At 42.2% G+C, this 15853-nt stretch overlaps 1 protein-coding gene and 2 pseudogenes across 1 annotated transcript; 1 reads left to right on the top strand and 2 right to left on the bottom strand.

Annotated features, from left to right (window-relative positions):
• Positions 1-1061: 1061 nt before the first annotated feature.
• Positions 1062-9041, bottom strand: LOC125316191 (annotated as a pseudogene).
• Positions 9042-9523: 482 nt separating this feature from the next.
• Positions 9524-10677, bottom strand: LOC115733139 (serine/threonine-protein kinase/endoribonuclease IRE1-like). The gene is made up of 2 exons (XM_030663805.2): positions 9782-10677; positions 9524-9678 (listed from the first exon to the last, which is right to left on the bottom strand). Exons 1-2 carry the CDS (start codon positions 10037-10039, stop codon positions 9532-9534), a joined length of 405 nt encoding a protein of 134 aa, XP_030519665.1. The 5' UTR covers positions 10040-10677; the 3' UTR covers positions 9524-9531.
• Positions 10678-11356: 679 nt separating this feature from the next.
• On the top strand, positions 11357-12983 carry LOC125316347 (annotated as a pseudogene).
• Positions 12984-15853: the final 2870 nt, after the last annotated feature.

Genomic DNA, 15853 nt, shown 5'->3' with positions numbered 1-15853 from the left:
GCTTACACCAAAGGTCGACGGTTCAAAGACATCAAGTCTACCGATTGACCGAGTAAGTCCGATAGGTTTCACTAGGGAAAGTTCAAAGTTTCAAACTACTTATCCTAACGTAATTATCTCTCAAGGAATAATCGCACATTGCATTTCATGCATATACGAAGAGTTGTGATGTCCGAATATCTCATTCATGTGGGGGATTGTTGGGGAATTTATCCCTCTAGAGTGAATGAGAAGGAAATGTGGGAGTCCCACATAGGATGAGAGGTAGATGGGAGATGGGTTTATTAAGTGGAACCTTACAAATGGGTTTGGGCCCCAAGGGGCACCCCACTTTTGTGGAGGAGGGAGGACCTACGCAAATGGATTTCGGCCCACGCGCGCGTCGCCACCGCCGTCCGTCCGGCCGGCTCGGTTCGGGCCCGGGCCTGGGTTCTCTTGTTCCATTTATTTTTTTTTATTTGCCCATTTGTTTATTTTACCGAATAGACACTTAACACAACTGTTGGACATTCGTCCTTAAACGAACAGATGCGTTCATTCGGAAATCTTTTGAAGAATTATGTCCGTTCAAGAAGAAGTTATATTCGGTTCTATTAAACATCATTCGGACTCAAGTTTCGTGCCTCTTCGTTTTTTCTCAAAGTTTCAATATAAATAGTCTTCGAAGCAGTTTCATTTTTTGGTAACTTCATTTTTCCAAAATCTGCACCCTCATTTTCATTCTATGCGATCCTGTTCCACAAAGTTAAGTTCGTCGGAGCCCTTTGAATGAGTGCCGATTCAAAGGGACGCGATCCGTTCTATCCTGGGAGACAATTGTCCAACGTCCTCGGGTACCAAATTGAGGGGACAAATTTGTCTTAAGGACACATCGAAATTCGTTGGGCTCGGATCAATATTCTGATTGCTGCGTTTGCTTTTGAATCAGGTTAGTAATTTCGATTTTGTATGTTCATTCTGTATTGTACTTTCGATATATATATACGAACATGGCCGACAACAAAATCTAGGCAATACAACACGATAACTTTTCTTCCCACGGGGAAGCTTACTGTGATTGCCTAAGGTTGAATGGTCTCTCCTTGGTCTGAGCTGTCTTTGTCCCCAAAACTAATTCTCCCAATTCCATCAGGTCCAAAGCGCATTGAAAATGAATTTGAAGTAAGCCCTTCTTCAGCTAAAATGCCAGGAACAGATACGTTATTCATGCCAAAGCCCAGAGAGACCATTTGGCACAGCACCATCTAAGAAAGACCAGTTTGAATCTGACCACAACTACAAAAGCAAGCATATCTAGCTCAGACATCAACTACCAAACTTCTGACAACTGGGAACCTAGTGAAAGAATGAAAAAAATAATGCTAAAAACCAACAATAATGTTCTTCAAACTTCTTCTTGGCAATTTTTGGCTCAAAAAGATCCAAAGCAAAAGCAACTTCACTGTTCTGGACAGTTAAAGAATGTCGAGGTTCACACAGTCTGTCCTATGGAACCTGGCAACAAGCACCAGCAAGGGCAAGTTGGTCAGTAGTGTTTCTCCTGTAAGCAAACCGTAACAAAAAACTCTTGAGTTGGTTCCCCTAATTTGCTCAAATGGTGGTGGAAGACGGTATACCCACCCAAATGTGATTTTAGCATCGACAGCCATTGAATGACCGTCGTCTGTTGTCAAATGCAACACATCTTCCACCAAAATCCCAGTGGACAAAGTATCGTTAGAAAGATAATCAACCTGATAGTCGCAACTGTTGTCCGCATATTGTACTGTTGCAGGGTACTTCTGCACTTGTTGAGGATGCATTAGGGCTGTAAATGTTGAAATCCACAGACTGGTCAACAAGGAGAATAACGAGAGAAACCTGTTAATTCTGAGAAAATATTCAGTGGTTGTCAACGGCCAGCTCATTTGTGCGCCAGCCCACGTGGCTCCACTCATAAATCGACACCTGTCTCTGACGTGGAATAAAAAGTTAAAACCAAAACCCATCTTTTCTCTCTCAATCGCTGACAGACTGCGGAAAGGGTCAGCACAAGCAAATGCTCACACATTTACTCTTTGCTTTTTCTCTCTCCTCCTTGCAACAAAACTCATTTCGTTTCAATGGACCTTCCTTCCTATCTTCCTCTCCCGAGTCTCTTCCTCGCCTCAACCCCTCCCCTCCTCCTCCTCCTTCGCCTTCGTCTCGCTCCGGCTCCAGAAACCGCCGACTGGCTTGGGTTTCGATTTTGGGCTCGGGTACGTCGCCAACGATTATGCAGCTGAAGCGGAGCAGAAGAACAATGAAGACACACTCTCTCTCCAGCATGTCCCCATCGCCTCCGCCTCCCCCAAGAGCCCCGCTGGTGGCAGCCTGCTTTCCCGAGAATCTGTTTTTATCCTTTGCAGTTGACATGCAAGTGAACAACTTGGAATCTGGGACTGCAAACCCAGAAGAATAGGATGAAGATGACCCTTTTGATTAATACGTATCAAGTGATGCCATTTTTGTGGAAGTTTGATAAGTTGGAGAGCTCAATCAAGGAGAAGAAAATGTGTGTCATGTTCCTTGGATCTTTTAATGTTGGACCTTCTCTGTCACGTAATCGTGGTTGCTAGCATCTCTCTCATGTCCAGAAAAATAGCCGGAACATGGAGGAGACTTTTTGTCTTCTTCCCATCTCTAGTCGTAGCTGGGAAGTACATTATGGATATAGTTTAGTTAACATCTTGCTCGATATAATGTAGCGATTTAAATGTGCTTTGTACAGTGCTTAACAAAAAGTGTCGGTGTTGGACAATACTGCAAAATCATCATTTTTGAGGAAGCTGCTAATCTTTTTCAAGGATAAGCATTTATCAAGAGCACTTGCGCATCGGTACTGGAGTTTCTCGAGTTCATACTTGCAAAATGGATCAACTGCACGTTGAATGACAAAACTAACAACATTACCTATTAGAGACATCTACTTTTTGTCTGTCCCCTGTTTTATCTCTGGTTCATCACATCCTATCACCCGAAAAAACAATACTTGGCCTTCGCCTTCACTCGAAATTGTATCATTGGAAAACAATTTTGAGCTGCGGAGAGAGGTCACAGGTCTAGGGAGTTTGGCATGCAAACTCTTGTTTCGAGAATTCATCTATTATTCAGCTAAACCCACAGAATGTTCCTCCACCCTTACAAGCAAACCGCAACAATCATACACGCAAGAAGAATCAGACACTACGCTGAACAGACCATCCACTCAATCGCTGGGCTGATTTTCTCCTTGGTACCTTACATTAGAACCTCTGTCCCTCCTTGTCTCACTGTACATCGATAAGCAGCGAGAAAATCTTACTATGGGGCTAAGGAGGAGGAAAGAGAAACCCTGATCTGTTTGGAGAAGAAATGCGAGGGGCGTGTGAAAATGGTTTTATATCTGAAAGAGTTCGGAGGCGACGGTGGAGGAGGCTAGGGATCCAGCAGCTGCGGCTGGCGGGCCGTAGGGAGAGGCGACGTTCCAAAGGCAGCTATGAGCTCGGGACCCAGCAGCTGCGACCGACGGGGCTCTTGGGGGAGGCAGAGGCGGTGGGGACGTGCTGAAGAGAGAGAGAGAGTGTGTCTTCGTTGTTCTTCTGCTCCGCTTCAGCTGCATAATCGTTGCCGACGTACCCGAGCCCAAAATCGAAACCCAAGCCAGTCGGCGGTTTCTGGAGCCGGAGCGGGACGAAGGCGGAGGAGGAGGAGGGGGGGAGGGGTTGAGGCGAGCAAGAGATTCGGGATAGGAAGCTAGGAGGGAAGGTCCATTGAAACGAAAGGGCTTTGTTGCGAAGAGGAGAGATAAAAAGCAAAGAGTAAATGTGTGAGCATTAAATGTTTGCTTGGTGCTCACCCTTTCCACAGTCTGTCAGCGATTGAGAGAGAAAAGATGGGTTTTGGTTTTAACTTTTTATTCCACGTCAGAGACAGGCGTCGATTTATGAGTGGAGCCACGTGGGCTGGCGCACAAATGAGCTGGCAGTTGATAACCACTGAATATTTTCTCATTAATTCTAGTCATCTATGTTAGACAAATGACACAACGTAGACAGGCTAACTTCAATTCTTTTTCCTGTCTCTTCCATTTGTGAGAAAGTCTTTCCTGAAGTAGCTAAAGTTTTCATACCATAATAAAGGGCAAAAAACAAGAGCTCATGGACACGCTGGAACATAATGGACGTAGATATAAATGGAGGAATATCGTACAGTTTTCAGTTTTTACCTCTGTCAAAAGGCTTTAGTTTCATGTCTTGCCCATATTCTAATAATCAATGACATAAGGGCACAATCAACAATATGGTATTGCAACTCTCAAGACCCTGCCTTTTGGACTGGATGTTAGATGATTGATTGGTGATGTCATGTTGATCATGGTAAGTTGTATATCATAATTCTACCCGTATTACTCATTGTCACATTCAAACTTGTCAATCAACGGGCGGAGATGTGAACAATTATCCACTATATTAGCTTCTCCATAGCACTAGTCTAATCATTGCATCCGGAGTTACCAGTACTACCCCCAACAAGCGTCCACCCGAGATAACACATGAAGCTTGGACTCTTGTAACAAGGGACAGAGACGGAGCACTCCTAACCAGAAGGATAGCGGTCCAGATTATGTCTTGAGGCCCCGTATGCAACTTTTGCAGTCACAGGGTAACGAGAACAGATCACTGCCAGTGTTTAGAGCCACCAAATAGGATAAACTCGGGATCCCGACCAAAACATTGGCATAGAGGAACCCGAAATGCCAAGAAAAAAGGCAGCATTTATCAAATTAAGTTGATCCACTCGAGCAAAACTTCGAAGATTCCGCCCTCTTTGGTTGTCTAAACAGAACACAGTGTGAAATATCAAAATAAGAAAAATTAAGGGAAAATTCAGTTTCAAAGCTGAAAATAATTAAAAGAGAGATAGAGAGAGAGATTCAAATTGCACTGGTTATGGCGAAAAAATAAATGAACAAAAAAGAAGCCACGGGGGCAACGAAGGCAATCACAGATTATCCATACCAATGAAAAGACATTGAGCCGATCATCCTTATACGTAGGCATTGAGTGATCGAGCTGTCACAACTTTCGTCCGCGCTTCAGTCAAGTTTCCTCACTTTCCAGAAGCAATCGCGATCAATGAAAAAGGAGAAGTAGAGATCAACCCGGGAAAACTAGTTCCCAATGTTTTGCAACATCAATAAATTCGCTCATTGTCAAGTTACAACCTAAGATTTATGACCATATTATGTTAACTGTTTGTATTTCGTTCATTCTATCGGTATGCTCCCAAGTACTTGTAATTGTGATCCGTTTGCCCGAACTAATTAAGGGGTCTTTTTGTGAAAACCTTCACGAACAATCGTCCTTTTTTTTTTAATGGTTTTTCCCCTTCTCACAATTGCTCTTTCAACACCTCCGGATATCTGGTGCCGGATCGTCGCCCCTTTCCTTATTTCTTTGATAATAGAGTTGGCTATCTTTGTGGCATCGATTTTACAAGTTCGTGAAGAGGGTTGTACGAGTGTCATGATGGGGATCGGCTCGATTGACAAAAAAAGAAGAGTAGTCCCCCCTCCCCCCACAAGAACCTCGCAAAGTAACTATCACGTTCACTCCCCAAAGAAGTAAAAAAAAAAAAAAAGAGCACTAGGGATACTCCAATGAGGGAGAAAGTGCCCCTTTGAATTGATGTGGATTGAATCTCTTCCACATAGTGGAGCAGGGGCAAAAGTATACTTTTAGTACCAAAAGTTATTTACATGAGATCATTTTGGTGTCAAAATTTTTAATCGGAACACTTTAGTATCGAGTCGGAGACAAAAGGAATACTTTGGTGCCACCAAATAAATTTTCCGTCCAAAACTGCTACATGTCATTAATAATTAATTTTTAATGTAAAATGACATTAAAAAAAATAAAATAAGTCCACATGGGCTGCCACGTGAACTTCTGCACTTCAAAATAAATTAAAATAAATCAAATTCAAATTTAAAAATTAACTAAAATTATATTCATTTAAAATACAAAGTTTGTTCAAAGTAATATTAAAAATAAGCTAAAAAAATTTAACAAAAAACCTTAAATTTAAAAAATTAAAAAAATTAAAAAAAAAAAGGAAAAAAGTTTCTGGATTGAGAACCGGGTGGGGAGGGCTTAGCCCTCGCCGCCGCCGCCCAACCGTCACCGACAATGGCCGGTGCAAGCCCTCGCCGCTTGTTTTCAAGTTCACATTTTTTTAGCTTTGATTTATTTTATTAATCATTAAACTAATTTTTCAATTTATTTTGGAATTTTTTTTTGTATTTTTGTATTTTTGTAAACTAATTAAGTTTTTTTTTTTATTTTTAGTATTTTTTTTTTCAATTTTTATATTTTTTAATGCTGATTGGATATCGCCAAAGCCACGTCGCCTTCAAATAATAATATAATAATGCCACGTCACATTTCCGACGGAGCAAATCGGACTTGGCAATGAAACAATCTTTTCTCAAAAAATTGGAACTAAAGTAATTTGATTGAAACTTTTGGTACCAAAGTGATCTCCGTACAAAACTTTTGGCACTAAAAGTGTACTTTTGCCGCGGAGTAGGGGAGAACTATGACTATAATGGACTATAGTGAGAAGGACGGTAAACCCACTCATGATCTACTAAGAAGGAAAGTAACTTGATTGGTTCAAATTCAATTCGTGAGACCAGAAAAAGGTCAATGTAAAGAAGCTTGGTAACTTTCCCAGACCGTATGATGCCTCCTTTCATGGTTAGACTCGTGCTTGGTACGAAGTTGGCGTTGCCACCAGGACTGTCGATCACCAAATTAACTAGAGCTTTCGGTTGATAACTGTAATGAGATTGCATTGTGTTAGTGTACAAGACATCACCTCACGTGATAACAACACTCGAAAGGGATTCTCGAGTCAAGAAGGCACCGCTCATCTTGTACTTGCGAGTGAAACTACAGAAGAAGAAACGACAACATCAAACGAACACAAACCCAACCTTGTCGTTTAGCAAGCGATGCAGCTCTGCATCAAATAATGTTGCTTACACTTTCCGACGGCCTGGTACAAGTTGGATTGGTCAAGCACGTGAAGGAGGTCCCGGAATTGAAGAGAGTGGTGACGTTCGTGTTGAGTTGCGTCATTCCCATCTGAATTTGAGTCTTCGGTGACGTTATAGCTCGGTTGGCAAAAGTAGTTTATGGACATGAGTTTCGGGTAAGTTTCTTCTTATAGAAAACAACCCTATCATGCTGAGAAGTTGCCACTTACTTTGACGGTTCCGATAACGAGGTCTTGTCCTGGTCAGGACGACCTTTATTTGCAAAATTGATCCTTCCCATCCCATCATGCTCGAAAAACATTGAGATCAAGTCTGCTATGTAGCCCTCCCTCAACAAAATTTCAGGTACCAATATATTCCCCATCCGGAGGCCAACCAAGCCATTGGGAGCTGCAATATCCAAGAAAGAACCACTCTGCACCTGTCCACGACAGCATTGACATTGCTAATTGAAACCGATATCAAGATATGCCTTATGTAAATATGACTGTCACACTACCAAAAGCATAATCTGTCATATTGATGTTGATCGAAGGAATTCAGAGGCTGTGAAGATCAAAGATGTGATGCTCAAGAACTTAGCGGAACGCCTCAGGCACAACATGTTCATGGCTTGATCTCATTTAATTAAATGTAGGACATCATGTACCAAAGCTCCAGAACTCGAAGTTCTAGCCATATTTAAGACACGGAATATGGTCAACTGCTGAGTGTTCTTACCCAATCGCTGCCCCATGTGCAAAGACGGTTGTTGCAAGTCACCGTTTTGCTTGTCGATGATACCAAATGGTTGTAAGGACTGAGTGCTGAGATTATATCTCTGGATCAAAAGATTGTAATTCAAATTGAGGTTATAACGATACAAGGGACTAACAGCTGCACCCGTTAACTAAAGAATTATATGCCCCCACACTCGTGCACTTTGAGCTTTGAACATAGTTCTTCTTCATAACACAAGAGGACATCTAGTGCCATTATGTTCGTTGTTCCTATATTTCCCTGATCAAGAGAAAAGAAGTTCATTCAGTCATTTGCCATCTTTTTGTGTTTTCTGTTGGATGGACCACACCCTCAGGGGAAAATATCCAATGATCCTGAGATTAAGAGGAGACCGGCACACCGATGCATAAGCCATGGCAATCACATGGGACCCAGAAAAGGTCACTGCCAATGTCAAGCGCCACCAAGAATTTCACTCCTGGCATACCATGTTGCACTGTCGCGTGATACAGACTGCAGGTAGCCGCCAAAGAAACCCAGAAACGAACATACTTTGCAAGAATTTACGGGGAAATGATCTCTATGCTCTTATAAGAAACAGTTCAATTCAAGTACCAGAAAACAAAATCCGCTTGCATGAGCTAAACACTAAACCAATTCTTTCCAGAAGCCCAAGAGAGCATGCCAACACTGATACAAGTCCTTCATGCGGGAAGTTGAATGTTCCAATAATCTTGATGACTGAATCGAAAACAGGAATTCAATGCAGATAATTTTACCCTCTGAAAAAGTTGAACAAAAGGGCCGAACAAAGACTACAAAAGCATTAAGTAAACAGGCTAGTGAGTTCTCTCCAAGCATCGAACTGAGAACTCAAATATGACTGGAACAAACAACCATCTTTGTGGATAACATAACAATCTCAAGGAGCTGATCTTCAAAGTCGAGTTGCCATTGGAAAATGCCAAATGATCTTTTGCTCTCCTGCCTTCTAATTTTTCTTCGTGCCATTTAAGCCCTGCACAATGTTGCCAACAAACCAAAACCATCTCAGAACAGCAGTTCCGTCAGAGAGAGCCAAAAAGCTGGCGTGTTCGATACCGGTGTTCCAGAAATAAATTAACAAAAGCTTATACACCAAGTGACTCCAACCAGCCCCTAGATCGAACATTTCAAAGTGTACAATGCAAAAACTACAGCATAAAGCAGATACTCAAATTTCATCCACCGCCATCTCACTAGCCACCCACTGGAAGTTCATCTTTAAACACAAGATTTTCTCCAAATATCAGGATAGGGAGATCTTCAACATAACATGAGAATCAAAGTAGGAGATCAAAATTCTGAACACAGGGTCATACAAAACCATCTAATGGTCAGAGTATACAGTATGCTGACACTACCAGACTGACTCTACAGAATTCGGACCTAATCACTGCCTATCTAAAAAAGGGTCAAATAAAAACAAGCACTGAAGACAATCAGAATCAAAGATGAAGATAGCTACTCTTTCCTTCTTATAGGATTTACTAAATGAAAGATACCTTTGGCACAAATAAGAGACGCTCTAATAATATGAGTCCTTCTATTTTCTACAAATTTCGTGTTTTTCATGTGACTCACTGCGCCTGCAGTGTGCAAGTCTCGTCAGTCATCTATACAATCTAAGCAATGAATTAGATCACATGAACTAATCAACTGTTAATGGTGGTTCCCACGTACCAATGATCGTGAGCTGGCCAGCCAAAGGATCAACGGTAATTTGTTTCAAAGAACCTCTTAAAGGATTGCTCTCCTTCTAAGTGCTTTAGAGTCACATCATATGTTGTCAGCAAGAGACGAGGAAATTTCGTGGTGAAGTATAACTCCAAACGCTCGGAAGGTGGATTGGGCAATGCCTGCCAGAGCCATCAAAGAAATACTGACTTGTGAGTAACTTACTACGAATACAAAGTTCACACAAGTCAATAGCTCCACAATTCATCAGTTCAGAGATAGTACCTGCATGGCCGTTGAAACCTTATCCTTGTCAGCCCACTGGTTCCTCACCATTTGCAATAAGTCCACAACATTTTCATAGTTATAATGCACATCTCGAGGTAATAGCAAAGGCAAAATATGAGAATCTATCCGCACATCCCAACTCTGAGAGTCAAAGATCAATCTCTTCTTGCCTTTCAATTCGGAAAGAAATATGGTCTTTTGACAATTTTGGTTTGCAGTGCATATGTAATTGTAGAGTTCAGACAAAAAGTCCATCCTCGTATCTAGATCTCAAAAAAATGGATGGATGATCACCTTTGATGCCGTTAACCTGCCAGGAATCAAGAGCAATTAACTATTAGTTTGATTTATGGAAGAGCATACCCGACACATAGTGATGTTTAGAGAACCTGATATGAGGTATGTTAATGTAATATCTAGTCCAGTTCTAGGTCCATCTTCCGACTACTATGGGAATACCTTGTCCGGGTTTTATCGCACCATCAAAATTCCAAGAAGATTGAACTCCTTGAAATGCTCTATTATTCCTTCTCCCCGAACGAACAAAAAAAATAAATAAAAAAACAAGGCGAAGAATCATCATAGCAATCAGCTCCTTTCTATCACGCAAACTGATACTCGCTCCATGTACAAATTTCATGCTGCATCATGCCTGAGGTCAACCATTGTACTCCTAAATTGCAAAGACCATAGTCCAAATCTTTCTCAACTAGCTACAATGCGAAAGTAAGTGATTCGCACTCGACTCTTCACTCTTGCACAAAAGACATCAATTAAAGTAAGAATAAGTCCCCAATCTTCTTCCCAAAGAAACAAAAATCAAAGGAAACTCGTGATTGGGCAGGAGAAACACTGGTTGCTGAATAGTTATTAAATACTGCAGCTCACAACCATACTAGTTATTAAGTACCGCAGCTCACAACCATATTGCTTGCCTTTTTTTTTTTTGGGTACCAATATTGCTTGCCTTTTTAGTCAGCAAGTTTGGGACAGTATTCTCACCTCGAATGTGGTTTCGAGCTTAGCAAATTATTGAAAAGCTCGCAAGCTTCTACGTTCTTCTTTATCAAAGACACCAAAGTCGGGTCGTCTTTCTTCTGCCTGTTCTTCTTGATTCTGGACTTACGTACAATAAAGTCGCCATATGGATGACGTCCACCACTGAGACAGAAGTACAAAATACAACCTAAGCAGAAAATGTCAGATTGTAGAGTTGGAGGCCGACCAGCGTCACAAAGTTCCGGAGCTGTTGCACGACCTGCATTCAAATATCAGAAGATAGATTAACATTCATATTCTGAACTTTTTAGTTACAAAAGATCAACCTACCGAAAACTTACCAGAAACTTGAAGTACTGTAGTAATCCCAACATCAGATATTTTGGCAGATAGAACTCCATCATCATCATCAACAATTAACTTCTTCTCAGGCCTGCCTTAATGATGATGCCAAACCAATTTATATGGTTTTGTCCGTGCTACCGGAACAGTTATTATTTATTTCATGCAGATTGTGATCTTCTGCTTGCCAGCATCCAGTGCGATTCCTCTACATAACCACCCTTCAGCAAGCTTTTATTCGGAACGATGCACGTCAAATCATACAATTGGATGGTTGACGGTTCCAGCGGAGCATCAGCTGTTCTGGGTAATCCTCAAAGTAAGTTGCTTCAATAAAATCTGCTCCTTCATTTACAACCTAAATTGGGGGAGCTAGAAGTAGGAGAATAGGTATCATGAATGCAGAGACGAGTCTGAAAAGTCACACACTTTCGAAAAGGAAAATAAATGAGGAGCACAAGAGGTTTAAACAAAGCAAAGGAAGAACTCGATTTGCTGGTGTTGTGATTTTATGCAGTTGTATCTCTTGAACTCAAATCATGAGGTGGAAATTAGTGCTGCCGACCTAGTGAAAGGAATGTTCATTTTTCTTTTCCTCTCAATAAGATGAGAACGTAAGAGTGCCGAAAATATCAATTTGTGGATAGGTTAAAAAAGTTAAGAGGGCAAAAAAGCTTTGTCATTTTGACCATTGGTGCAGAACGTGCATGACTTCTGGCTTGTTGGCTAGAAGAAATTAGCCAGAAAGTTACTTTGGTTTTTGATGACACAGCCTCGATTGTTACTTTTTCAAAGGGGCATGTGGAATACTATGCATTCGAATAGCTATCTTCTATTAGGAGCTGATGTGGCGGACTCTTATTGAGGGTTCAATATGGCCCTTGCTCGTTTACAATCTGCTAAATTTCCTTGTGATTGTGAGGAACTTTGCTTTGTGAACAAGTCTCAGTGTACTCTCTGTCCATTAAGATTTAAGACCTCTCTATCTGGAGCGAGTAATTATTGTTGATCGAGAAGATCGTGCATTAGAGAGGTGGGATAAATATACAAAACATGTCAAATGACAAATCAGTAGCCATCTTCTTAAAACTGTCCATAAAGTGCAATCCAGCAAGAGTCGGGTAACTGGGGATGTTACGCTTGTTGCAAAAACAACAAACGGCTCTCTTGCACAATTGATTTTTTTTTTTCTATTATTTTGCCTTGTAGAGAGGCACACAGCGTGCTTTGATTAGCAGCTCGCTAAATGTGAAACACGGGTCACAGGCTGTTTGTGCCTATGTCACGCAAATCTTTGAATTTCTCTTTTTGCAGTCCAGCCTTGTGGGATGCGCATGGCTAAGGTCAAGGTCAATTCCGAGTTTACCGCTCCATGTGAAACGTCCATGCTTTATCCAGCCAACGGAGGCAACATGCATTGCTTTACCGCAGTGACAACTTGCGCAGTTCTCGATGTATTAGACCCGCCATACTCCGACCCTGAAGGCCGACATTGTACCTACTACCGCGATCTCCCGTTCACCAGCTTCTCAGGTTTCCACACCGAAACCGTGTCCTCCCCCCGCCCCCCTCTTTTTCCTACTATTTTTAATCCCCTTGATTCTTTTCACAGTCCTCGGAAGTTATTTTCAAAGAATAAGAAGTTGCCTTGTGATATTGCAGTTGATGGAGCATCATCAGTGCCTGGAGAGGAGAGAGAAGATTATGCATGGCTTCAAGAGAGGGTGAGATACCCGAGGATTTTAATGTGGTGGGAATTCCTTACAGAGGCCCAATAATAACAAGAGACAATTAAATTCAACACCAACCTTGGATTGGGCAGATCTCCTCTCACGTTAGACATCCCTGCTGCTAATTCTTTGCAGTTCTTTTTGTGGGACACGAGTCAGTGGAGGGCCTTGTTGGGTTTCAAAGTTGGATGTACATACTCCCAAAGGGAAGAAGTTAAGAGCCAAAAGGAAGTCTTCTGAAATTTGGTGGGGTAATTTTGGATGTTGAATGCAAAGAAATGCTGTAACGTCCTTCTGGCTTTTTAATTGTCATTTCTGATAAGAAAGAAAGATTAAAAGAGAATGGTATTTGTTCTCTAATAATGGTGTGTTGAACAATGTACATGAGAAGCCTTTATATAGGCTTAGAGGAGTAAATGAGCCTAGCATTCTTCCTTTGTGGGACTAAAGAGAAAGAAGAGATGCAAGGGAAAACCTACAAAACTATACAACACACTACATGTTCTAATACCCCCCCTCAAACTCAAGGTGGATCAAATAGCGAGAGTTTGGAAAGAAGAAATTTAAATCGTTGTGATGTAAGAGCCTTCGTAAAGCAATCGGCAAGTTGATTCTCGGTTCCAACAAAAGGAAGTGAAATAGTGCGAGCTTGGAGATGATGACGAGTCAGATGACAATCGATCTCGGTATGTTTGGTACGCTCATGAAAGACTGGATTTGCACCGATATGAATGGCACTCTTGTTGTCACAATGCAGAGGAATAGGATCCAGAAGTGAAACACCCATATCAGCAAGTAATTGGCGAAGCCAAACAATCTCAACAAGAGTGTCGGCCATAGCACGATACTCGGACTCAGTAGAGGAGCGTGAGACAATATGTTGTTTCTTGGAACGCCAAGAAATAAGTGAATCGCCAAGAAAAATGCAATAACCAGTGATAGATTTGCGATCGGTGACATTGGAAGCCCAATCGGCATCGGAATAGGCACGCAACTTGAGAGCGTAAGAAGATGGTAGAAATAAGGAACGCGATAAAGTGCCTCAAAGATAGCGCAGAATCCTTAGAACAGCCGCATAATGAGTTGTTCGAGGAGCAACAACAAACCGACCGACAACATGAACAAGATAGGCGATGTCGGGTCGGGAGATAGTAAGATAAACAAGACTGCCAACCAAGGTCCGATAGCGGGTGACATCGAAAAGAGGTTCTCCATCATCCGGGCAAAATTTTTGATTTAGCTCAATAGGAGTGGCAGCAGTGCGTGAATCCGATAAAGCAGCCCTGGACAGAATATCGGTGGTATATTTCTGCTGAGAAATGAGAATACCACGTGAACTGCGAGCAATCTCAAGCCCAAGAAAATAGCGTAGTGGTCCTAGATCCTTCATGGCAAAATGTTGCTGAAGGTGTCGCTTGGTATGCTCAATATGGTCACGATCATCTCCGGTGATGACCATATCATCAACATAAAGAAGAAGAATAGTGCAGCCTGAAGAAGTGGTATGAACAAACATAGCATGATCAGCCTCACTTTGAGTGAAACCAATGATCGAATAGCATCACCGAACTTCTCAAACCAAGCACGAGGAGCCCGCTTGAGACCATAAAGAGCCCGTCGCAAGCGGCAAACCCGTCCGCAGGTATGAGCAAGACCAAGCGGAGGTTGCATAAAGATATCTTCCTGAAGATCACCGTGAAGAAAAGCATTCTTCACATCAAGCTGAAAGAGAGGCCAACTGCGTATTGAAGCAACGGCTAATAAAGTACGGACAGATGTCATCTTTGCTACGGGAGCAAAAGTCTCCTCATAGTCGATACCATACTCTTGCGAGAAACCTCGAGCAACCGGACGAGCTTTGTAACGCTCAATACTGCCATCAGAACGAGTCTTAATCTTATATATCCATCGGCAAGATACGAGGGAGAGACCTGGAGGAAGAGGCACAAGCTCCCAAGTACCAGTACTCTCTAAAGCCGAGAGTTCCTCGGACATAGCCTGGCGCCATTCTACATGCTGAACTGCCTCGCGATAACTATTAGGTTCTTGTACAGCATGAACAGCAGCTAGAAAGGAACCAAACTCGGTGGAATAAGAAGTAGCAGCAACATACCGGGCAGGTGGACGCCGATCTCGAGGAGGATTACGGCGTGGCTCTAGTTGTGCAGAATCGTCGAGGGCGGATACAGCGGGAGGTGCAGCACAAGGTGGAGATGGAGAAGGTGGCAATGTATCTAGATCCGATGTAGAAGAAGGACTAGAAGGGTCGGGTAGAGGATCAACGGGAAAATCCATAAATGGAACAGGAGACGAAACATGAGGTGTAGTATTTGTCGGAAAGAAAGGGATGTGTTCATGAAACGTAACATCACGAGAAATACGTACACGTCGCGCATTTGGGTCATAACAACGATAACCTTTGTGCTCGGTCTTGTAACCCAAGAATCCACACCGGATAGAGCGGGCGGTAAGCTTTGTACGTTCGGTGAGTGGAAGAATGACAAAACAAGTACATCCAAAAACTCGAAGATGATTATAGCTAGGAGGTCGAGAGTAGAGACGCTGAAACGGGGTGTCTTGATGGAGAACAGATGAGGGTAGGCGATTAATTAGATGAACAGCCGTGAGAAGAGCCTCAGCCCAGAACTCGGTAGGAACGGATGTACCAAGTAAGAGAGCTCGAGTGGTCTCTAGAATATGACGGTGCTTGCGTTCAGCAACTCCATTTTGAGCTGGAACCCCAGGACAAGATAACCGAGGAAGTGTACCATCACTAGCTAAGAGGGAACGAAAGACACCAGAGAGATATTCTCCCCCCGAATCCGAACGAAAAACTTTGATTTTTGTATTAAATTGTGTGGAAACCATGGAAGTAAAAGACCGATAGATGGAAAAGAAATCACTACGTTGACGCATAAGATAGATCCATGTATAACGAGAATAATCATCAATAAAAGATACATAATATTTGAAACCACTCTTGGAAGAGAGGGGGGCA

This window comes from Rhodamnia argentea, chromosome 8 (genome assembly GCF_020921035.1).
Source record: "Rhodamnia argentea isolate NSW1041297 chromosome 8, ASM2092103v1, whole genome shotgun sequence".
In the NCBI taxonomy this organism is placed as follows: Eukaryota; Viridiplantae; Streptophyta; class Magnoliopsida; order Myrtales; family Myrtaceae; genus Rhodamnia; species Rhodamnia argentea.
The sequence above is the reverse complement of the archived record's forward strand: the minus strand, read 5'-3'. Positions and strand labels throughout refer to the sequence as shown.